At 39.5% G+C, this 24611-nt stretch overlaps 1 protein-coding gene across 1 annotated transcript in view; it reads right to left on the reverse strand.

Annotated features, from left to right (window-relative positions):
• thsd7ba (thrombospondin, type I, domain containing 7Ba) overlaps positions 1-24611 on the reverse strand; it is a 448905-nt gene that overhangs the window by 208123 nt on the left and 216171 nt on the right. The window contains exons 11-12 of the mRNA XM_052026976.1: positions 11936-12130; positions 115-369 (exon numbers count right to left, since the gene is read on the reverse strand). Of these exons, the coding sequence (XP_051882936.1) occupies positions 115-369; positions 11936-12130 (450 nt within the window). The remainder of the gene's footprint in view (positions 1-114; positions 370-11935; positions 12131-24611) is intronic.

Consider the following 24611-nt stretch of genomic DNA (forward strand, 5'->3'; position numbering starts at 1 on the left):
CTTGGATTAGATGTGATTTTGGAACTAACCTAGACCCAATGCTCAAAAGATTCACAATGCAAAACTGAATTTGTGGCCACCAAAATTCAGAATTTTGACATAACTTTGACATACCAGAATTGCCACAAAGCCAAGGATTCACCAGCCTCTTGTTTCGATCATAGCAGGCTACGGCCTGATATCGTACACCCTGCCCGCAAACTTTGATACCTCCTTGAACCTTCATGCCAAGTTGCAGTGATACTTTGTCTTCAGGAAGAATACAATCTGACCAATTCCCCAATGGCTGACTGATATATTTGTCACATGGGCAAGGCTTGGTCTCGACAAGTGGGTGCTTCTGGCAAATCTCCTTTTTCTTGCTTTTTCCTATTGGAACAAAAATAATTCTAAAATTCTTGATTTCCTCCATCAGTCTTTATTTATGCACCAACATTATCTGTTAAAAACAGTTGTTTAGTTATTTTAAAGCATTTGAAGTAAACCATGCTGCTTCAAACTAATGTTGTAAGGTTAAAATGCTGCTGTGACAAGCTTTGAGTTTTGTCCCCCATAAATTCCAAAGAACAAACAACATATTTTGTTTCACAATCTACCTTGTTGTGACCTTGCACCTTATTGCCTACCTGCACTGCACTTCCCTGTAGCTGTGGCACTTTACTCTGTACTGTTATTGTTTTTTACCTGTACTACCTGAATGCACTCTGTACTATCTCAATGTATGTGCACTGTGTAATGAATTGATCTGTACGAACGGTATGCAAGACAAGTTTTTCACTGTACCTCGGTACAAGTGACAATAATAAACCAATACCAATATTTGTCTTTTACTGTTTTATTAATTCCCTTCTGATTGGGAACCCTTCAGATAGTTTTTAAAAAAGGAAATTGAATTCAGCCATTAAGGCTCAAAGGAAGAAGCAGGACGACAGTTAGGAGTTACTTTGTTTTAATTGAGCAAGGTAACAATGTTCATTATATTACACGGTTATATAAAGACACTGTTACAACCAAGTGAATCCAACCTGGCCTTGCTCTTATGTTCACTCACTGTCAAAACCAGCAAATTAACAATTAAATCCCTGCCTCTCCTTAGCAAGTACTTTTATGATTTGTGTTTAAGGGAATTGAAGAACCATACAAGCAAAGAACACATGTGTCCAGTTCAGTCCAGTTGCACCCTTGGATTGTCCTGCATGCTAATGGCACAGTGGGTTGACATAAGGTAAAACATAAGACCTACCTTTTACGGATGATTCATTACCGACCTGCTGAAAGGTAAGCACTCAAGTGGAATATGAAATGTTGGGAAGCTTGGATAGCTTACAACCCAATGGCATAACCATTAATTTTTTTTCCAATTTCAGGTAACCCACACCCTGGCATCGTCCTCCCACACACAATCATCTGACCACCAAGTTTTCTTCTCCCTTTGTTCACCTCTCCCATCCCCCAATCAACCTGGTCTCATCTGCTCATCATCCCTTCTACATTTGGTTCCACCTGTCACCTACCAACTTCCATCCCACCCTGCTCTCATTCTGTTTATAAACTGGCAATCTTTCCTCTTCCCTCTCAACCAGATCCAGGGTCTCAACCCAAAATGTTGACTTACATCTTCTGCCTCTACAGATGCTGCTCGACCCACTGAATTTTTCCAGCTTTCTGATATTTGTAACAGATTTCCCAGTGTAACTGCTGGCAGTTGAGGAACATCATGCACAGCACCTGAGCTCTACATGAAATCCAACACCAGAGCACAGGGAGCCCAGTTTGCTAACAACTGAAGAGTTGATGCAGGGCGCAGGGTTTCAGATTTGTGGATCATTGAGATCTCTTCTGGGGAAGGTATGACCTGTACAAAAGGGACAGGTTACACCTGAACTCGAGTGGGACCAATGTCCTTGTAGGCGGGTTTGCTGGAGCTGTTGGGGAGGGGTTAAACAAGGTAGACAGGGAGATGGGAACCAAAGTGTTAGGTTAGATGATAGAGCAGTTGGTGTAAAGGTATGCAATGTGCAGAGATGCTGTGAGGAAGGGTAGGCAGTGGATGGGGCATAAATGCAGTCATTTGGATGGGTTTAAATTTGATTACTTTAATGCGAGAAGTATAAAGAATAAGGATGATGAAATTAGATCATGGATCAGTACATGGAATTACGATGTTGTGGCCATTACAAAGACTTGGCTATCAGGAGGGCAAGATTGGCTGCTTAACGTTCCAGGGGTTAAACGTTTCAAAAGGGATAGAGAGGGAGGTAAAAGAGGGGTGCATGACATTGCTAATCAGAGATAGTATCACAGCTGCAGAAAGGGAGGACATCGTGGAGGGAACATCTACTGAGTCAGTGTGGGTGGAAGTCAGAAGCAGGAAGGATGCAATCACTCTATTGGGAGTATTCTAGAGGCCCCCCAATAGCCACTGGGACATTGAGTAACAAATAAGTAGGCAGATTATGGAAAGGTGCAAAAATAACAGGGTTGTTGTCATGGGTGACTTCAACTTCCCTCATATTGATTGGCACCTCCTCAGTGCAGAAGGTTTACATGGGGGAGTATTTGTTAGGTGTGTCCAGGAAGGATTCCTGACACAGTATGTGGACAGGCTGACTAGAGGAGAGGACAATACTGGATCTAGTACTAGGCAATGAACCTGGTCAGGTGACAGACCTCTCAGTGGGTGAGCACTTCAGAGACAGTGACCACAACTCTCTGACGTTTAGTGTCACCATGGACAGGAATAGGAGCAGATGATACGGGAAAGAATTTAACTGAGGGAGGGCTAATAATGATGGTAGTAGGCAGGAACTTTGGAGCGGAAATTGGGAACAGATGTTTTCAGGGAAATGCACAGCAGAAATGTGGAAGTTGTTTAGGGAACACTGCATGGGGTTCTGGATGGATTTGTTCCACTGAGACAGGGAAAGGATGATCGATTGAAGGATCATAGTTGACAAGAGAAATGGAACATTTAGTCAAGAGGAAGAAGGAAGCATACTTAAAGTTTGGGAAGCAAAAATCAGGTAGGGCTCAAGAATTATAAGGTAGTCAAGGAAGAGCTTAAGAAAGGACTTAGGAGAGCTAGAAGGGAACATGAGAAGGCCTTGGCGAGTAGAATTAAGGAACACCCCAAGGCGTTCTATACGTACGTGAAGAATAAGAGGGTGACTAGAGTGAGGGTAGGACCACTCAGAGATAAAGAGGGAAACATGTGCCTGGAGGCAGGGGAGGTAGGGGAGGTCCTTAATGAATACTTTGCTTCAGTGTTCACTAGGGAGAGGGACCTTGATGAATGTGAGGTCAGCATAGAACAGGCTATTGTGTTGGAGCATGTCGAGGTTAAGAAATAGGTAGTATTGGAACTTCTCAAAAACATTAGGCTAGATAGGTCCCCGGGGCCAGATGGAATATACCCCAGGTTTATATATGGGAAGCGAGGGAAGAGATTGCTGGGGCAATGACGATGATCTTTGAGTCCTCCCTGGCCACAGGAGTGGTACCAGAGGATTGGAGGATGGCAAGAAAGCTAATAAGGATAATCCTGGGAATTATGGACCAGTGAAATCTTACGTCAGTAGTGGGCAAACTTAGGGGCAGGATTTACGAGCATTTGGAGAAGCATAGTCTTATTAGGGATAGTCAGCATGGCTTTGTGAGGGGCAGATTGTGCTTCATGAGCCTAATTGAGTTTTTTGAGGAGGTGACAAAACAAATTGATGAAGGTAGAGCAGTGGATGTGGTGTATATCGATTTTAGTAAGGCATTTGACAAGGTTCCCCATGGTAGGCTCATCCAGAAAGTTATGAGGCATGGGATTCATGGAGACTTGGCTGCATAGATTTGCAATAGGCTTACCCACAGAAGGCAGAGAGTGGTAGTAGATGAAGAATATTCTGCCTGGAGGTCAGTGACTAGTGGTGTTTCACAGGGACCTGTTCTGGGAGCCCTGCTCTTTGTGATTTTTATAAATGACTTGGATGAGGAAGTGGAGGGGTAGTAAATTTGCAGATGACACGAAGGTTGGAGGTGTTGTGGATAATGTAGAAGGTTGTCGTAGGTTACAATGGTTTATAAACAGGATGCAGAATTGGGTGGAGAAGTAGCAGGTGGAGTTCAACCCGGAAAAGTGTGAAGTGATACACTTTGGAAGATCAAACTTGAAGGCAAAGTACAAGGTTAATGGCAGGATTCTTAGCAGTGTGGAGGAACAGAGGGACCTTGCGGTCCAAGTCCACAGATCCCTCAAAGTTGCCATGCAAGTTGATAGGGTGGTTAAGAAGATGTGCTGGCCTTCATTAGTCAGGGGATTGAGTTCAAGAGCCACAAGGTAATTTTACAGCTCTATAAAACTCTGGTTAGACCACACTTGGAGTATTGTGTTCAGTTCTGATTGCCTCATTGTAGGAAGGATGTGGAAGCTTCCGAGAGGGTGCAGAGGAGATTTACCAAAATGCTGTCTGGATTAGAGAACATGCCTTATGAGGAAAGGTTGAGCAAGCTAGGGCTTTTCTCTTTGGAGTGACGGAGGTCTCAGTGTGGCAATGGCCAATACCAGAGGACATCCATTTAAGGTGAGTGGAGGAAAGTTTAGGGGAGATGTCAGAGGCAGGATTTTTACACAGAGAGTGGTGGGTGCCTGGAATGCACGGCGGGGGGTGGTGGTAGAGGCTGATACAATAGAGACATTTAAGAGACTCTTAGATAGGCACATGGATATGAGAAAGATGGAGGGTTATGGGCTGTGCAGGAGGGAAGGGTTAGATTGATCATGGAGTAGGTTTATATAGGTTGGCACAACATTATGGGCTGAAGGGCCTATACTGTGCTGTACTGTTCTACGTTCTATGTTCTAACATTTCCTGGTATATTCATGTTCTTATTACAACATGCAACATCCAGCATTATTAAGCCTGGTCTCTAAACTTATAACAAACCTATTACCCATTAAGTCCGATAAGTCTTGTTTAACTAAAGTAAAACTGGCCTGCATTGCAAACAAAAAAACACATTCTGATAGAAGTAAACACACAGTCATACGATAAGCCATAACCACTACCAAACCATTTCTCTGCCATTAAAAATGAATCTTTACAAGTATGGATGGATCCTATCCAGATGTATCACAGCATGGTATGGCAACTGCTCCGCCCGTGACCACCAGAAACTGCAGAGAGTTATGGACACAGCTCAGCACATCACGGAAACCAGCCTCCCCTCCATGGACTCTGTCTACACTTCTCATTGCCTCGGTAAAGCAGCCACCATAATCAAAGACCCCACCCACCCCGGACATTCTGTCTTCTTCCCCCCTCCCATCGGGCAGAAGATACAAAAGCCTGATAGCATGTACCACCAGGCTCAAGGACAGCTTCTATCCCGCTGTTATAAGACTATAGAAAGGTCCCCTAGTATGATAAGATGGATTCCTAACCTCACAATCAACCTTGTTTTGACTGTGCTCCTTATTATCTACCTGCACTGCACCTTCTCTGTAACTGTAACACTTTATGCTGCATTCTGTTATTGTTTTACCTTGTACAACCTCAATGCACTGTTGTAATTAATTGATCTGTATGAATGGTGTGCATGACAAGTTTTTCACTGTACCTCAATATGAGTGACAATAATAAACCAATCTACCAAAGGAATTTTATTTATTCAGCTTTTAAATGTGGTGGCAGATTTTAAAAAGCAATTACTATATTGAAAGGTTTCTTTCCTGATGTCCCCCTTCTCTCTGTCTTTCACTCTCTGAAACCCTTATTTCATTTCTTCTCCTAATTTAGTATTTTCATTCTATAGCTAGGAAATCAATTCTATAGATAGGAAATCAAATCTATAGATAGGAAATCAAATCCTAACTGTTCCTAGCTCAGACACTATGGTCTCTGATCAGCTGGGGAGACACAATTGCTTGCCTTGTTTATATTTGTCAAAGGTGTCTTCTAGGGGGTCCGCACTCCTTTGCTGACATGATAAACTTGTGCAAATATAGGGAGCAGCTGCTGCCTTTGTCCTTCCTTCATTTTTGTGCCATTAAGAATAGGGCTTTCTTGTCATGTATTTAATAATATACAATAAGGTTTGTTGTGAAAGCATCTTAGGGTTCGATTGTGCTGAATTACAGAGCAGCTGTCCATAATGCCCATCTGCCCAAATTTCCATCCAACTTGACCCTTCAGCCCTGAGAGACGTCTAGTGAGCAAGAGAGGAGTCTGAGTGGCAAGTAGCCCATGGGGAACAACTTGCAGCTGTCAATGGAGTTTTAAATGTCTCTAATAGTTTCCAAATACCTTTACTAATTTTTAAAAAATCAAAACTTTAGATATATTAAAAGCATTAAAATATCAATAATTAATTGTAAGCTTCAAAATAATATGACATATCTCAAATGTCCTTTCTGCATGAGGCTTGTGACCCCTTTCAAATGGATTGCAGCCCATCAATATCTCCAGCCCATCAATCTCCTGTCGTTGGATTTAATTGTAAATTCAGTTGGCTTAATATTGTTGACATCAAAGTCAAGCTGCGTCACAGCAGCTGAGAACTGATGATTCCATTCTCAGTCAGCTTGATTTTGCCCTTTGAATGCTGCTGCATTTTTCCACAAACAGAATATCATCTAACCTTAATTCTGTGCTTATTTCCCTTTTTCAGTATTTTACTACAAAACAAGCATAATCCATTCTTATTTATTGACACCATTTCAATCGCCATTTTGTGCCACTTCCTGTGGAAGGAGTAAATTTCTAATCTCTCCTTTTAGGTTATTTGCCTTTTTCTTACTCTTTTACCAAACAAAAACAAATTGACTTCCCGATAACCTTAACATTCCCTATCAAGTCACTCCTCAAGCCTTTCATGTTCCGCATAAAAAGTCAGAAATTCCTTTCTTTGTTATCTTTTATTTGTTGAGCATGCTAGTGACTGTACACTGGGCATTTTCCATTTCTTTTTAATAGTTTCTCTTGAAAGATGTAAATAATACTTTAAAAATGGCACTTCAGAGGTCTTCTTCAAGTTCAAAATTACTTCACAGCATTTACAAACAGAACCAGGGATCTGATGTGCCTGATTTATTTCTGCCTCTCTTAGCATTGCTACCTTTGAAGAGCCAAATTTCAGCACATTCAGATCCAAACACTGCAAGCAAAGTGTTATGTTTTAAGGTTTATTTCCTTGCCTCCAAAATATATTCCATCCTCCCAAAATGTAGTGCATCATGCTTATCTGCGTTGAATAGGATTTCTCTACTTCGCTGTATATCTGTCTGTCTTCCTGGCCAATTTATGTCCTCCAGTATTTTTTTCACTACCTACATCAAGACAATCCTTCTAACCTGTTGTTTCTACAATTCGTGACAGGACCTCACCAATCTTTCTAGTTGATGACCTCCAGCATAAAGAAAAACATCTAACTCTTCTCTCACAATCTTAAAGCTATGCCCTCTTGACCTAATGCATTATCACAGTATTGTTTATGGATTTTCTTTCTCTATTCTATTGATTTTCTTAACAATCTCCTTAAGGAGCCTTCTTAAATATTGCTATGGAACTGAAAAACCTTCATATTAAAACTTTCCACAAAGAGCTCTAAGACTAGAAACAGTCTCATTGACTTAGCCTCAGGAGAGTCTTTCAGGTCTGGTTGGCTGTATATGTCACAGTGACAAAAAAATGTACAAAGTAATCCAAGTAAATTCTGTCTGGGGATATTGGAATTTCCACATGAAAAACACAATGATGCTGGAGGAACTCAGCAGGCTAGGCAGCATCCATGGAGAAAAGCAGGCGGTCAACATTTCAGAACAGGACCCTTCTTCGGGACTGAAGATAGGAAAAGGGGAAGCCCAATATATAGGAGGGAAAAGCAGAGCAGTGATAGGTGGACAAAAGAGTGGAGGTGGGGTGGGGACAAGGTGGTGATAGGTAGATGCAGGTAAGAGATAGTGATGGACAGGTGCAGGGGAGGAGGGGAGAGCAGATCCATCGAGGGATGGGTCAAAGGTAAAGAGAGAAAAGAAGCAAAAGGGTAGAAAAAAGAGAGATAGGCTAGGAAAGGGAAGAAGGGAAGAAGCATGGTGGGGGGTGTGGGGAAGAGGTGTGGGGATTATTTAAAGTGGGAGAATTCAGTGTTCATACTATTGGGCTGCAAGGTTCTAAGACGGAAAATGAGGTGCTGTTCCTCCAGTTTGTGCTTGGAATTCGAATGTCCACAGCTTGGGATTTCATGCAATTATATTTGGCTATGTAATCAGTTTTACTTTGGCACCTAATAGTATTTGGATAATGTAAAAATGCTGATAACCTTTCAATCATTTCCATTTTTTCCTACCCGTGGCATGCTTTGGTTTCTAATATGCAGTACTGTTTCTGGAAACTACTGATGTGATTGGGAAGATAAATCTAGAAGAGAGTTGAAAATAAAATACTATTTAGGGAGAATAAAATGGGACTTCCGTTAATGGCTGGTTGATGGCCAGCATGGACTCGATGGGCTGAAGGGTCTGTAAGACTGTATGACAATGATAATGTTTTGCATTGTCTGCCACATACAGCCTCCTTATTTTAGCTCAAAAAAAGCATTGTCTTCTCTGCTCAATTCATTTATAAAGAGGGCTGTTATCTCTGCAGCAATCAAGTTACACATCATTTTTTATGTGCCATTTGTCCACATTTGACACATTGGCTCACAAGCTTGAAGAATGGTAGATTAAATGAATAATTTAATATTAAATGTGCCCATACATTATGTAGATATCCTGGGTAACAACAAATTGGAGATTTAGCTCATTGATCAATTTTTCACCTTCTGATTCAGATTTTACGTTTATTAATTCACCAATCTTCCTCTAATCTGAAACCAAGCCCAAACTACCACTAGCCCTAAATTCTTCACGTCATCATTAAATATTTCACACGGTTGCTTTGAAAATAGAATGCATGTACACATTAAAACTGCGAAATTGATAAATCCGAGTATTAAATGTTAACAAAAACACTGCAGAAACTAGAAATCTGAAAATAAAATAAATATTCAGCAGAAGGAAGGAATTGTAGAAAAACAGGGATCATTCACTGTTTTGAGCTAACTACTCTTCCAAAACCCTATGGGGCTGGCTGAGAATTTGGTACATTTTTATTTTTATGTAAGATTACAATGGTGAAACAAAAACTCTGTTATATTTCGAAATGGATCAGACTTTTCTGAGATGGTTGGGAGGCACATGGACAAAGAAAGGAACAGAGCAAACCTGGGACATGGAATTGGATATATAATTTTAAAATTAAAACAAAATGGATAAATGGAACAGAAGGAGGTCCATCAGCCCCATCAGCCGGCACAATGAAGCCATGACAAACCATTGTCAGGATAGGTCCACTGATGCTGGTTAGAACATACATGGTTTTTGAGGAGGAAAATTCCACTTATCTCATTGCTTGAAGGAGTGTTGCCTCTGTTCTTACTTTTTGTATCCCCTTTGCCTAGACATTGGGAAAAAAACTCATTCTGTCTACTTCATCAACTCCTTTCTTATCTATAAACCCCTTGATATTTCAGGGAGTACAAGCTCAGTAAATGTAGTCCCTCATAATTTCACCCTTGGAAACATGCTAATATCCAGCTGAATCTCTCCCACACTCTCACAAGAATATAAATTTATAAATTATATATTTATGAAGTTTGAAAATTATTGCACCAGAACTTGCTGCCATCTATGAGCCATCCATGCTCACCATTGATATGTGCACCAATTTTAAGTTTTCTGGATCTACTGATGTCCAGTTGCCGCCTAAAGCAATTATAAGACTGCTCAAATGTCACACGAGCTGACAAGAACAAATAAGTCCCACCTGCAAAATAGCAGAATAAAACTTTCACTATGGTTAAGCCATACCCCAAAGCTTTGCCAGCTGTTAGAGATGTCCAGATCTTAAAATGCTTCTGAATGTCCCTGACATTAAAAAGAACTATCATAATTCAATTCAACAATTAAAACCTTCTACAAAAACAAAAGCATTTAAAAATTAAATCAGTTAAGAATACATTTAGTGAATCATGAATGTTGAAGCAACCTTGGTTAATGAAAGTAAACGTAAATTATTTTAAAATTGCCCTCTTCCTTCACAGCTTTTCATTTCCACTGTAACTGTTTGAAATTTATAGCAAATTTGGACTTCAATGGGGTGTAGTCTGGCACTTGCCAGCTGAGCTCAGCTAGTGAAATCAAGACTTTGTGTTTGTTCTGATTATAAACCATGTATTATGCAAAAGAAACTCCAAGGAGCTAAATGGGATTATGGGATAATTTGTGGAAACAGGTATGGAGGTATGGGAAACAAGATTCAGACTTTTCATTGGGGTAACCATGGATAATAAAGAAAGATGGTGCTTGCAGTGAGGGCTAATATACCCTGGACTGTTTCACCACCAGTAACTATTGAGGTACATTCAAACATACTGGAAAAGGAAGAATTACAGGAATGTGGCAACTGATGTTTTTTTTTAATTAATTTGGGTTTCTTTAACATTTAAGGTTACCTAAATGTATTCTTAGGTCATTTAGCTGTTTCTATGTTTTTGATTTGTTTAGAAGGTTTTAATTATTTAATTCTTCCATAAGAAAGTACCAGACAATGGAAATTGTATGGTTTCCACCAGTTACACAGAAAATATCAATGAGTTATTGAATCATGGTTAACTATGAGAGGTATCTGCAGATTAACATTATTAGCTCTATCAACGTAACTTAAGAGAGTTAATATTAACAACCGGTGGAATCAAATTTCCTTCCAATAAAACAATCTCCACATCTGTTTGTTCCCTTCTTTGTCCTTTGTAGCATCGTGTTTCTTGGAAATTCCCACACAACAACTTTTCCTGCTAAAACACGTGGGCCCAACCTCTGTATGGCAAAGGCAGCAGTAACTGCAGATGACAAAGTCATGGAGTCACACAGCTCAGAAACAGCCCTTTAGCCTTTTAAGGAAGAGAGTTCTAAAGACCTGCAACTCTAAAAGGAAAAAAAGTAGGCCTTAAAGTGTTCCCTAATTCTAGTCTCTTCCACAAGAAACATCCTCTCCACATCCACCCTGTGAAGAGCCCTCAGGGTCCTATACATTTCAACTGAGTCCCCTTTCATTCTTCTTAATTCCAATAGATACAAGCCTAGCCTTTCCATTAACCAAATTTTAAGTCCAGAACATGAGTGATCATCGGCAAGCAAAGTATCATAATAAATTATATCTATCCAGATGTGCATTACCTGTAGTGAGACTGCCTGGCTGGATATCAGGAACAAGGTCATTTGACAACTTTAAGAATCTGTATAACAATCCCATTGACAAATTGAGGGTCCAACCGAGCGCAGTATGTAAATCAGCATCATACCACACAATGCATTTACCAAATGATTCATGTACAACCAATTTTATATGATATATCTGATGCTATACTGCTGTGATATGGTTGATGGAGAAACAAACTGATCAATCCTGTCAAATTGTTAATAAAGAATATCCACTAATTAGATAGCATCAGATTTTTGAATACCATGTACATTTTTTTAAAAACTGAACTTTCATTATTCATTTTATTGAGTCACCGTGTGCAAAAATGTTCATAAGTCTTATGATAAAAGGGATGTTGTTAGCAATCTTTGCTTCAGGCTGATAGTAAATTACAATTGTGCAGAAACTCAAAAATGTATTTTATGATTTTTGATCCAGTGAGTACACCACTCTACACTGTGATAAGCCCAATTAATTGCACAAGGTATCACAATTATTCATTGTTTAAGGTTTAACTCAGTCTCTGAAAATCATGGCTAGTAGGACAAATATTTCACTAAATTATAAGAATGGATAAGGGTGAAATCATACGCACAATCAATAATGTTCATTTGTGTAAAGTCTTCTGTGAGCCCAGTACTTACCTACAAGGGATCTTCGTCGACTATGGGTTGATCCACAGCCTGCTGTACAGGGGCTGAACTTGGACCAGTTTGTCAACATGCAATCATCGCGGCACGGGACCCGACACTTCTGGACCAGGGGAGGCATTGGACCTGCCCACTTCAAGCATCCAATAATATCTACGTGCTGGTCATCACCTGTTTTACACATCACACCTGAGAATAAAAGTAGATATTAAAAAGCATTTTTATGATAATTCTTTCAATGGCATTTCTCTTTTTGAATATAAAATGTATAGGAGTTGAAATGTGGACATAACAAAATTTGCAATGTATCTCTCATGAATTGGTATAAATTGACCACATGTTCCCTTCTAACGGTGATTGCTTCTGGTATAGCTTCTGATACAGAGACAACCTTCCATGTTAGATCCTTTGACATTGGTACCATTATTCAAGAGAGCACCAGAGATAAGCCTAGTAATTATGGACTTGAAATTGCTTCTGATATTGCTTCTGACATAACAGCTCACTTGATAGGCACCCCATCCATAACCATGCATTCACTCCACCACTGATGCACAGTAGCAGCGGGTTGTACCATCTACAGGATGCACTGCAGCAATTAACCAAGACACCTTAGACAGCACCTTCCAAACTCATGACCTCTACCAGCTCGAAAGACAAGGGCAGCAAAAGAATGGGAATGCCACCACCTGGAATTTGCCCTCCAAGACACACTCCATCCTGACGTGGAAATATATTGCCATTCCTTCACTGTTACTGGGTCAAGGTCTTGCAACTCCCTTCCTAACAGCATTGTGGGTATACCCACACCCCAAAGACTGTAGCATTTCAAGAAGGTAGCCCACCACCACCTTCTCAAGGGCAATTAGGGATGGGCAATTAGGTGCTGGCTCAGCCTGTAAAGCCCACATCCCTTGATCTAATAGAAAAAAAATTGTTACTTCCAAATGAGCTGCGGTGGTCAGATATTTTGAAATTTAATCTAATTAAGATACTTTCTGGAAAATTAGAGATAGCAAGGGTTTAGGAGCTAAATAGGGCATCTCAAAGAAAAGACTGAAGAAAATTAGATAGCAACAATATCTACTTTTCCCAGAAAAAGGTAGCAAAAACTAATTCCTTGAAGTCCTTCAAGGTGTGAGAAGATTTTCTAGAGAGAAGGCGAGTATAATGTTTGACAAGTTGGTTCCAAGTTATTTTTGTGTTAATTACCAGTTCTGGAAGATCTGGGGATTTATTGATCACTTGCTCATTGACAGAAAATATTCTATTGGATTAAGCTAGTTATATTTGTTCTAGTCTGATGGCAGTTGCATCCCCTGGAGACATAAACTTAAAAGCCCCAATCCTGCAGTTGGCAGCAAAGCAAAGCACCTCATTACTGATCTTAAGGAAAGCTGTCCCCAGTGAGCTAGTAATCTCAGGCAGAAGTACTTTCCTCATCCAATGATGTTTTGTTTTCAACTGTCCAGCTGATCTCTGGCATTAGGCAACAGTGATGGCATCATCCGTTCAACACACATTCACATGAAAGGATTCACAAATAGCAAACCAGGAAAGAATTAGCACAATTTTTGGCTAATATTTTAAACATTCTGCAGAGCATGAAATGTAAGATTGGTACACAAACACATCTGAGATGATAGATCATAAGTAAACACTATTAAATAAAAGAAAATAAAATCTTAGAGAAATAGATAATTTGAAATATTTATCTGAAATTACAGTCTATGTACATAATCTTTTTAGTGACACAATTTGTTAAACTGTTATTGTGGTGAAGAATGCCATTAAAAACTGGCTTGGATCTCATGTAACAAATTCAAATGTTATATAGGTATTTTACAGAAAGGCTAGTTTGGAAATAATTTTAACCATATCATTTCAACATATTTCCCTTGGTTATGGTAATGACAGTGATTCAATAATGCAGTCTGTGTATGATACCAACCTTGCATAAAATATTGAAGTTACTGCCTGTCTCATAGTAAAAAGATGGCAAAGATGGCTCTGACATCCACCATCGTGAATTGCTTTGAGAGGCTGGTCATGGCACGTGTCAACTCCAGCCTCCCAGGCAATCTTGACCCACTGTAATTCGCCTATCACTGAAACAGGTCTACAGTGGATGCCATCTCCCTGGCCCTACACTCAGCTCTGGATCATCTGGACAGTAAAGACACCTACATTAGACTATTGTTTATTGACTACAGCTCTGCCTTCAGTAGTATAACTCCAAGGAGACTCGTCACCAAACTCCGAGACCTAGGACTCAACACCTCCCTCTGTAACTGGATCCTTGACTTTCTGGCCAACAGACCACAATCAGTGAGGATAGGCAGCAATACCTCCAGCACGATTATTCTCAACATTGGTGCACCACAAGGCTGCGTCCTCAGCCCTCTACTCTACTCCATATACACTCATGACTGTGTGGCCAGATTCTGTTCGAACTCCATCTACATGTTTGTAGATGATACCACCATTGTAGGCCATATCTCAAACAATGATGAGTCAAAGTACAGGAAGGAGATAGAAGGCTTAGTGGCATGGTGTCATAACAACAACCTTTCCATCAATGTCAACAAAACAAAAGAGCTGGTCATTGATTTCAGGAAAGGGGGCGGTGTGCATGCACCTGTCTACATCAATGGTGCTGAGGTCGAGAGGGTTGAGAGCTTCGTTCTTGGAAGTGAACATCACCATAGCCTGTCCTGGTCAAATCACGTAGATGCCAGGGCCAAGAAAGCTCACCAGTGCCTCTACTGCCTCAGGAGGTTAAAGAAATTCAGTTTGTCCCCTTTGACACTCACCAACTTTTACCGATGCACCATAGAAAACATCCTATCTGGATGCATCACGGCTCGGTGCGGCAACTGCTCTGCCCAGGACCGCAAGAAACTGCAGAGAGTTGTGTACACAGCCCTGCGTGTCACAGAAACCAGCCTCCCCTCCTTGGACTCTGTCTTTACCGCTCGTTGCCTTGGCGAAGCAGCCAGCATAATCAAAGACCCCTTCTCTCCTCTCCCATCAGGCAGAAGATACAGGAGCCTGAGGGCACTTACCACCAGGTTCAAGGACAGCTTCTACCCCACTGTGATAAGACTATTGAATGGTTCCCTTATACGATGAGATGGACTCTGACCTCACAATCTACCTTGTTGTGACCTTGCACCTTATTGCACTGCACTTTCTCTTTAGCTGTGACTCTTTACTCTGTACTGTTATTGTTTTTACCTGTACTACCTCAATGGACTCTGTACTAACTCAATGTAACTGCACTGTGTAATGAATTGATCTGTACAAATGGTATGCAAGACAAGTTTTTCACTGTACCTCAGTACAAGTGACAATAATAAACCAATACCAATAATAATAATTAGGCTATGAAAATAAAACTGTTGATGTTGAAAATATGAAATAAAAACTGAAAGGGCTGGAAATGTTCAGCAGATCAGGCAGGATCTGTGGTATGAGAAAGAGTTAACATTTCAGGTTGAAGACACTTTGCCAGATAATTTGGCCATCTTTGCAAAATCTGATTATTCATAGACTAAATCGCAACTGTTCTTCCAGCAATATGTTTGGCCCAGGTGAATCAGTGGAATGCTATTCCTCATAACTCTTCTACTGGTTTAATGGATCCACCTTTTTATTAGCTGTTTACAGTGATCAGTAACTCTTAATGACAGCTGACATTTTTTTCTTCTAGAATACCATTTAAGATTTTAGAACATTTTTTTTAAACAGAATCAATTTTCCAGTCAATTATTTGTTTTGGCACATCAAATTAATTGTGACTTTCCCACTTAATTTTTATTTAGCCAACTGAATTTTTCTGAGTATTCATCTATGTATGGTGAATTATTTATTTCAGATCTGGTTAAAGTGCACAAATTTTAAACAAACCACATTTACCTGTCTTCTTATTCTGATCTCTCCTTCCTATGTCTGTATTAATATTATGGTTAGCAAAGACTTGCTCCACAGTGTGGGTTCTAGCTCAGTTGACAGCATTCTCACCTCCCAGTCAGAAGGTTTTGGGCTTTCCCATTCCAAAGAATTAAGCATGAAAACCTAGACAGACACTCCAATGCAGAACTGAGAAAGGGCTGCACTTTGTGAAGTGGCATCTTTGTGATCAGATGATAAAGCAAAGTCCTGTCTTCCCCATCAGATATGTGTAAAATATCTCTTGACACTACTTATTGCAGAGGTGTGAAATATTTATTCCTCAATTAGCATTTCGGTAAAAACTGTCCAGACATGTCCATACACCCTGACAAACAACCAAACCACAGACCTACACCTTTTCAATAGAATCACAGAATCATAGAAATGTACAGCACAGAAACAGGCCCTTTCAGCCCACCTCGTCCATTCCGCCCATGATGCCTTTCTATGCTAAGCCCACTTGCTTGCATTAAGCCCATATCCCTCTATGCCTTTCCTATGCAAGTACGTGCCCCAATGCCTTTTAAATCTTATAATTGCATCTGCCTCCACTCCCTCCACTGGCAGCTCATTCCAAATATCAACCACTTTCTGTTTGAAAAACTTATTCTTCTTTTCGTCTTAAACCTGTGGCCTCTTGTTCATGTCTCCACTGTCTTTGGAAAAGGATACTGACAATCTATCCTATTTATGCCTCTCATAATTTTATAAACATCTTTAAGGTCCCACTCAGCCTCCTATGTTCCAGTAAGAATAAACCCAGCCTATCCAATCTCTCCTTATAATTCCAGGCAACATCATGGTGAAGCTTTTCTGTACTCCCTCAGTTGCTAACACATCCTTCCTAACATTCAGAAGCACTTCAAAGCTATTAAAAAAATCAACTACAGATTTAAAAATCTAAAGATTATTTGGAAATGTTTTAATTACATCACTTAAATATTTAAGAATGTTAAAGCAAAATTTAAAATCAAATCTACTTTATGCATAACCTTGTGGCTTACAACCTTTCCTCTCCCTTCAAAAGAAGGCCTTGCTGTTCCTGTACCATGTCTAACTTGTTGCTGGGGAACTGAGAGTTTACTGTCCATCCACTACCTGATCAATATCACATGATATTGATCAGATAATGGGATTGAAGCCAAGGGTGGCCAGCACGTTCAAATAAGAATTCTGAATTTTCTTACAGTTTCGGGGAAAATCTCCCCACAAAGTCTGGCATTCCTTTGCTGGGACTTTCACTGTAGGTTACAACTCATGTCTTTGTTTGCATTCCCACCACACAAAATAAACATGCACAGCTCTCCTATGATCTTGTAGCTGGCACTTCAAGAACAGGCATACTCTTCAAGTTAATACAAGTTAAAAGGTGGAGCAGATTGGAGCAGGGCTCACTGATGGGATACATTCCCCATTTTAAAATCGTATGTGCTTACTTATAACGACATAATTTTTTATTTTGAGATGTCCTTTTTGTTAAACTTCCATTTCAAAATGGAATGATACAGAAATGGGCTCTTTGGCTCACCACATCCGTGCCAAACCTTTTGTCCATCTACACTAATCAAGGAGTAGGATTAAAAATAGAGGATGAAAGTGATTATTTTTTATTAACTTCTTCAGATGTCCATAACACAATAGAACAAGCTGCAATTTATGGGCGTTTGCCAAATCATACACATTTTTTGCTCTCACCAACTTCAAAGTGTTGCAATTAGATGTGGTGACCTTTTAGGAGTGGAGCAGGAACACATTAGCAGCAGAATAATACACTGTTCATTCAATGACATTTCCATGGTTCTCAGCATGAAAGATCGGTATTCCTTCCAATGTCCTGTGTGCAACTTTAAAGATGTCGTAGTAGAAAATGCTACTTATTCCAGCATAGAGATACCACAAACTATGGTACTAGTCAGCTATATTGAAAAAGTTATATTAATAGGATGCTAATTTATTCCATTCTAATCATTGACAAATTAATGCAAGATAACACTGAGAAGAAAGCAAACATTTGCTTATTTTTGGTGGCATAAAGTCTTTGCCTATTTAGCTTTAAGGCTCTCATTCCATTAGGTGAAATAAACTATGGTAATAAAATAACATGCAATTGCTAGGCCAATAATTGACTATTCAACTAAAGGCTAAAAATTATAAGAACAATAGAACAATACAGCACAAGAACCGGCCATTTTTCCCACCATGTCTGTTGTTGACCATGATGCCAATCTAAACTAATCCTATCTGCCTGCACATGATCCATAACCATCTATTCCCTACCTGTTCATATGTCTATCTAAATGTTTCATAAATGTTGCTACTGTATCTGCTTCTATCACCTCCCTGGAAGTGTGTTCCAGGTACTATAACCAAAAGCAAAATATTACGCATGCATTAATCAATGCCAAAAGGACATAGTTTCTGGTTCATCAATTACTCAAGGACTGATGATTATAATCAAGGTGCCAGAGATTTGCAACATTATATTTGTGTTGTCTTTAATTGTCTTGGCATGCAGCAATAACAACACTATACATTTTAATTACTTCAAACACCAGTATCCAATTTCAAGATGATACAAAATTATATTCCATCTCATTTGCTCCTATCCCCATTTTCAACCTTCTTCTCCAACATCACCACTATGAAAGCATACAAATAGAATTTTCATTACAATTATCAAGTCCATTCTTAGGACAATTAAGAATTCACATATGAAATATGTGATAAATGTGACCAATTTAATTGGTCAAGCAGTTTAGTTGTATTTAAAACCTAAATATTTCTAGAAATGTATGTGCCAGTTAACAATGCACTGCTATACTTCACAAGGATAGCCGTAATGAACTGAGAGTTTTGAGTAGGATCCCGTAAGCTTATAAATGAATAGCAAGGTTGTCAAAAATAACAAAATGTGAAAGTAAAACAATCTAATTATTGATAAAGCATAGTCACGAAAATGTAGAACCAATGCTCATCTGCAAATTCCAAACACCTTGAAGGTAAAATAAATGCTACAGAACATATCTAATTAAAACAAATATTTTCCTGTTTCCAGTTTGTGATAGTGCATTAGGCTCATTAAAAAGGAACCATAAAGGTGGTGCATTAGCAGAAATCTAGTTGTTCTCAGTGGTGATTTAAGGTGTGAATGATCACACCCTCCAGTTTCTCACACATCTCCTCTTCTAAATCCGACACAAAGAGCTAAAACATATTATCTGGCTGCCAGCACTTTGAGGTTTCCATGATTTACGTCCCCATTATGTTTCCTTCACTAAACACAAGGGACAGCACTTTTAATATGGCTAGCATGGCTCTTTACTGTGCCTTCTCCAGTACAGTCCTTATAATAGGTGCATTTATCAGATTCCTCCGTATCCATAATAAATCAGTACTGACAGATCCCATGAGTGCAATTAGAGCACAGGGCATAGACTGGGAAAAAGTAAAAAGCAAAGAGCAAGACAAAAATAAAGGGATGAAGGTATTTGGACAGACCGAGGAGAATTGTCAGGCTTTATTTCTGACCAGCAGCTTTAAGGAGGCATGGCAATAAAGCAGGATGAAGAGATCCCTATTAGCGGACATTATTTCCCTTTGTGTCATCATTTAAGCCCTTTGGTGATACAAATCAAGCAAGGTTGCTCATAACTAGCTTTTTCTCATCCAGCCCCAAAACACTGAATTCTTTTCACCTTGTGTATTTGTTGTAGAACTCTGACCTGCTGCATATCGGTGCAAACAATGCTAAAATATAGAAAAAAATGGAGGAGAAGTTGAATACAAAGAGACTAATGCAAAAAAAAAGAATTCAAGTGAGGAGATACAGATGCAAAACTAAAAGAATGTGTGACAGTCTGAAAATGTGAGATGCCTAACAAATATTTTAGATCCAACAGAAAAATATTCCAAACAAGATTCTTCAACTCTGCCACACCTGGTCTTGAAAGGAAGACATTTAGATATCTAATGGAGAGAGATTACATAAACATCCCTGGCCTCAGTGATATAAATCAACAGAGAAGGTTGAAGTATTTATAACCATCTTCAGCCAGAAGTGCCAGGTGAATAATCCATCGCAGCCTCTTTCCAGAGGTCCCACCTTCATTGAGGACAGCATTCCTATTCCATGGGCTTCACATGATATCACGAAATGACTGATACAGCAAAAGCAATGGGTCCCAAAAGCAATCTGACCTTAATAATGAAGGGGAAAACTCTACATATGGCTGTGCGCATAGCCAAGCTCTTTAAGTACAATTAAAACAATGGTATCTGCCTGACTAAAGGATGATAGAATAAGTATGGCCTGGCTAAAATATGTCCTGCTCACAAAAAGCAGGAGAAATCCAAAAAAAGACAAACACTGCCTCAATTATTAGAAGAGATGGAAGTTCAGTCAGTAACACTAACAAGTGACACTTAATCACAGATTACCTGTTCATTCATGCTTTCAGTTCTTTGTGGAGGACTTGGCTTTGGAGGTCATTATAGCAATGATCCAGGTATGTAAAAAGAGAATTAAATTCTAGAGATGAGGTAGTCTGCCCAGTGTTAGTATCAAGACAACATTTGTCAAAGAGACCTGGAAAAACTGATGTCAATGAGAACCTGGAAAAACTCTTTAGCTAACACCAAAGAAATTTGATGTACTTGTTGGAGACCAATGGGATCAGCCTAGGACCTTGCTGTAGAAGCTCCTCATGGCCACATTCTTGGCTTAACCATCTTCAGTGGCTTCATTCATGAATTTCCATCCAACAAATTCAGAGAAGTAGAGCTGTTCAATAATGATTGTGCAGTATTCAGTTCTGTGACCTGATAAGCTGCAAATGGAACTGAACACATTATAACTTGGGCTTGTAGGTTACGAGAAACATTTGCGCTATACAGGCGTCAGGCAATGGCCATATTGAACAAGAACATAAAAACATCAGAAGTCGAAGCAGGAGTAGGCCATTCAGTCCAGGCCTCTTCTGCCATTCATCAAGATCATAGATGATCTTCTGTCTCACTGCCATTTTCCTACAGTATCCCCTTATCTCTTAATCCTCGATATTCAGTAATCTATCAATCTTCTTGAATGAACTCGTTGACAGTCTCCACAGCACTCCAGGATAGAGAATCCCAAACATTCTCCATTCGCTAAGTGAAGAAATTTCACTTCACCGCAGCCCTAAACAGCCTACTCCTTTTTCAGAGACTGTGGCCTTTGGCTGGAGACTCCTCAGCCTAGGAAGCATCGTCCCTGTATCCAGCCTGATGAATTCTTTAAGAATTTTGTAAGTTTCAATGAGATCTCCTTTAATTCTTCTCAGCTTGAGATAATACAGGCCTGGTCTACTCATTCTCTCCTCATGTATTAAAACTGCAATCCATGAAACCACTCTTCTGAATCTATGCTGCACTCCCTGTGTGGCAAGTACATTTTTTCTTAGGTAAATAGAACAAATCTATACGTAATACACCAGGTGAAGTCTCACCAAAGGCCTGTGCAATAGCAGTAAGACCTCTGTACTCCTGTATACAAATCCTGTTAATGATAAATGCTGGCATATGAGTTGCTTTCCTAACTATTGTGTGTACCTGTATATATGCAGGCACATTTATGTAGACATTTCTTCACACAGAGGATGGAGAATTTCTGGAATTCTCTGCTCCAGTGGGTAATGGAATCGGGATCATTAGAAGTTTTTAAAGTGGAGGTAGATAAATATTTGCTAGATTGAAGAATAGAGGAGTAGAGAGAAATGGCACAGAAGAGGAGTTGAGGCCAACATAGATCAGCTATGATTACATTGAATAGCGGGGCAGGCTTGAGGGGTTTGTATTTTCTTGTCCTGTGTTCACATCCAGGAATACCAACACTACTCAATCTCTGGAAATCCAGAAACTCAGATGATGGAATTTCGAAAAAGAAACAGAAAATGCTAGAAATACCCAACAGGCCAGGCAGCATCTGTGGAAATTGAAACAGAGTTAACTTTCAAATTGAAGACCATTTGTCAGACAGGTGACCTATAGCAGAATCAGCCAGTTCTAATACAAACAGAAGGAGATACTGGAAATTGTTTAATTTGATATTGTGTCCAAAATGCTGCAACATACCCAATCTCCTGCCATTTAAAAAAATACTCCACTTTCCTGCTTATGCATCAAGGTGAATGACTTCATTTTTTTTTCCACATTGTATTCCACCTGCCATGTATTTGCCCCCCACATGCTCAGCTTATCCTTATCCCCCTGAAGCCTCTTTACATTCTACTCTGTGCTCAATATTCCACTGAGTTTATTGTCATCAACAAACTGGGAAAAATAACATTGAATACACACACCTGCTTAGTGAAGCAAAGGTTAATTTCCCCTCCAACACTTTTTTTCATTTTCTTTAATATTTCATATATAAAAGATAAGGTTGAGGTATGTGTAAATGGAAGACTTTATATTTATTTGAAGAATATAAATTGGATGGATGAGAAACCTGGCTGCTAGTGGGGAAATCAAAGCCAGGAGCCAGAAATATGAAATAGTCATCAATGAATCCATTGGGAAATTAAGGAGAAGCATGTTAACCAAACCAGTAGTAATAATATAGAACTCAGTGCCACAGGGGGCAGTTGAGATGAAAAGTACCAGGTTGTTACCTGGAATGGAGCTTTTCGCTTATGAGGAACAACTGAATCGGGTGGTTTTGTTTTCCTTGAAGTGGAGAAGGCTGAGGTGAACCTAATTTAAATATACAAAATTATGAGGGCTAAAGTAGAGAGTAGGAAATGTTCCACAAAACAGTGATGTAAAAACTAGAGAGGTTAAATGGGAAGAGGCTTAAGGGCAATCTGGGTAAGTATTTCTAGAAGGTGGTTGGAATCTGGAACACAATCTCTGAGTGGGTGCTGAAAGTGGACACTCTCACAACTTTTAAGAAGTATCTGGATGAGCACTTTAATTGCCAAGGCATAGAAGGATATGGACCAAGTACTGGAAAATGGGATTGGTATGGTTGTGTAGTTGATGGTCTGGATGAAAATGGTGGGACAAAGGGCCTATTTCTGTGCTGTATGATTCTATGACTCTATGATATTTATAGAGAAGACATATGGAAAGATAACTATAACATACTGATAGGATGAAATCAAGGGAGACAAGAAGATGTGGAGGATAATTTCTAGCATTGACCAGCTGAACCTAGCAAAGTGAAGATGAAAAAGCTTTTAGGCTCTAAGGAGGAAAAAGGGCATATGGGGATTAGACGGGAAGGAGAAGATGAGGTTGGGGATCAGTCATCGTTTTACTGAATGGCACAGCAGACTCGAAGAGATATATGGCCCACTGCTGCTCCTGTTCCTTGTGTTACTAATTTTCGCTGGGGAAGAATCAATGTAATACATAATCAGGAAATGGTAAGTTATTACTACAGCTTTAATTAAAAATAGAAAACTACAAACAGCTCATGAAAGTCAAAATAAACCAAGAGACAAAAACTTCTCCCTCCGGGAAAGTATAGCCAAGAGCACTGACTACCAGAAAGACAGGTGCTGATGCAGAATACACTAATAATGTAAAGCAACCAGTTTCAATGAATTATATTGATCTTGCTACAAACCTTAATTTATAATTTGCCCTGCAGCTTTTATACTTGCTGTAAAAGGGAGTGCGGATTGTTTTTCCAGCAGTAGGAATTATTTTTGGACTATGCAATGAAGAGAATAAAATTTCAACCTTTATGCAGAGTCTGCTAGAAGTGTAATTATTTATGGTCCAACACTATGCTTCATGAATAAGTGAGAACAATTCTCTCAGATAATATTTCATTGCAAAAGAGTCACAGCTACTAAAAGGAGTCACATCTCATTTTCAAATCGAGTCACAGTGTGATTTTCAATGAGTGGCTAGAATCAACATTTATAGTTTTCACTTTTGGCATCATTTTCGCAAATAAATTCATTCTTTATTGATTTTTTTTGCTTTGCAGGCATGAATTATATGCTCTTAAAGATGAAGTATGTCGATTATAGTCAGAAGGATGTTTTTCTTTTTGTTCAAACAACGAGCCTCCTTCTTGAATTATCATGGATAAGGTTCATGGCCAAGCATCACCTTTAAAGCTAAACTGGACTGCTTAGTGAAAATATCAAAATAGCACCCCATACATGTGGTCCTTCCTTTCATTTATTCAGTTATCAGGATCTCAGCATCACCAGCAAGTCCAGCATTTATTATTCATCACTAAATGCCCTTGAAAAGATAACAGTGGGCAATCTTCTTGAAATACTGCAATCCTGCTGAAGGTACTCTCGCTGTGCTATTGGGCTGGGATCCAGATATAGACCCTATGATGAGAAAGGTTGGTAAATCAGAATGGCGTGTAGCTTAGCAGTGAATTTGGAGGTGTTCTCATGCATCTGCTGTCCTCGTCTTTTTGGTGATAAATGTCATAAATTTTGCAGGTACCGTCAGAGTAGACTAAAGAAGTAACTACAGCGTATTTTGCACACAGTATTTCAGTGATAGAGGGAATTAATAGTTAGGGTGGTGGATGAGGTGCCTATCAGGCAAACTATTTTGTCCAAGATGGTGTCAAAGAGAGCTGATACAGCTGCATTCACCCAGATAAGTCCGCAGTATTCCATCATCATCCTAACCTGTGCATGGCAGATGGTGGAACACCTTTGAAGTGTCACAAGGTGCATCACCTCTGATACTCTGACTTTTGCCT

This window comes from Pristis pectinata, chromosome 1 (assembly GCF_009764475.1).
Source record: "Pristis pectinata isolate sPriPec2 chromosome 1, sPriPec2.1.pri, whole genome shotgun sequence".
In the NCBI taxonomy this organism is placed as follows: domain Eukaryota; kingdom Metazoa; phylum Chordata; class Chondrichthyes; order Rhinopristiformes; family Pristidae; genus Pristis; species Pristis pectinata.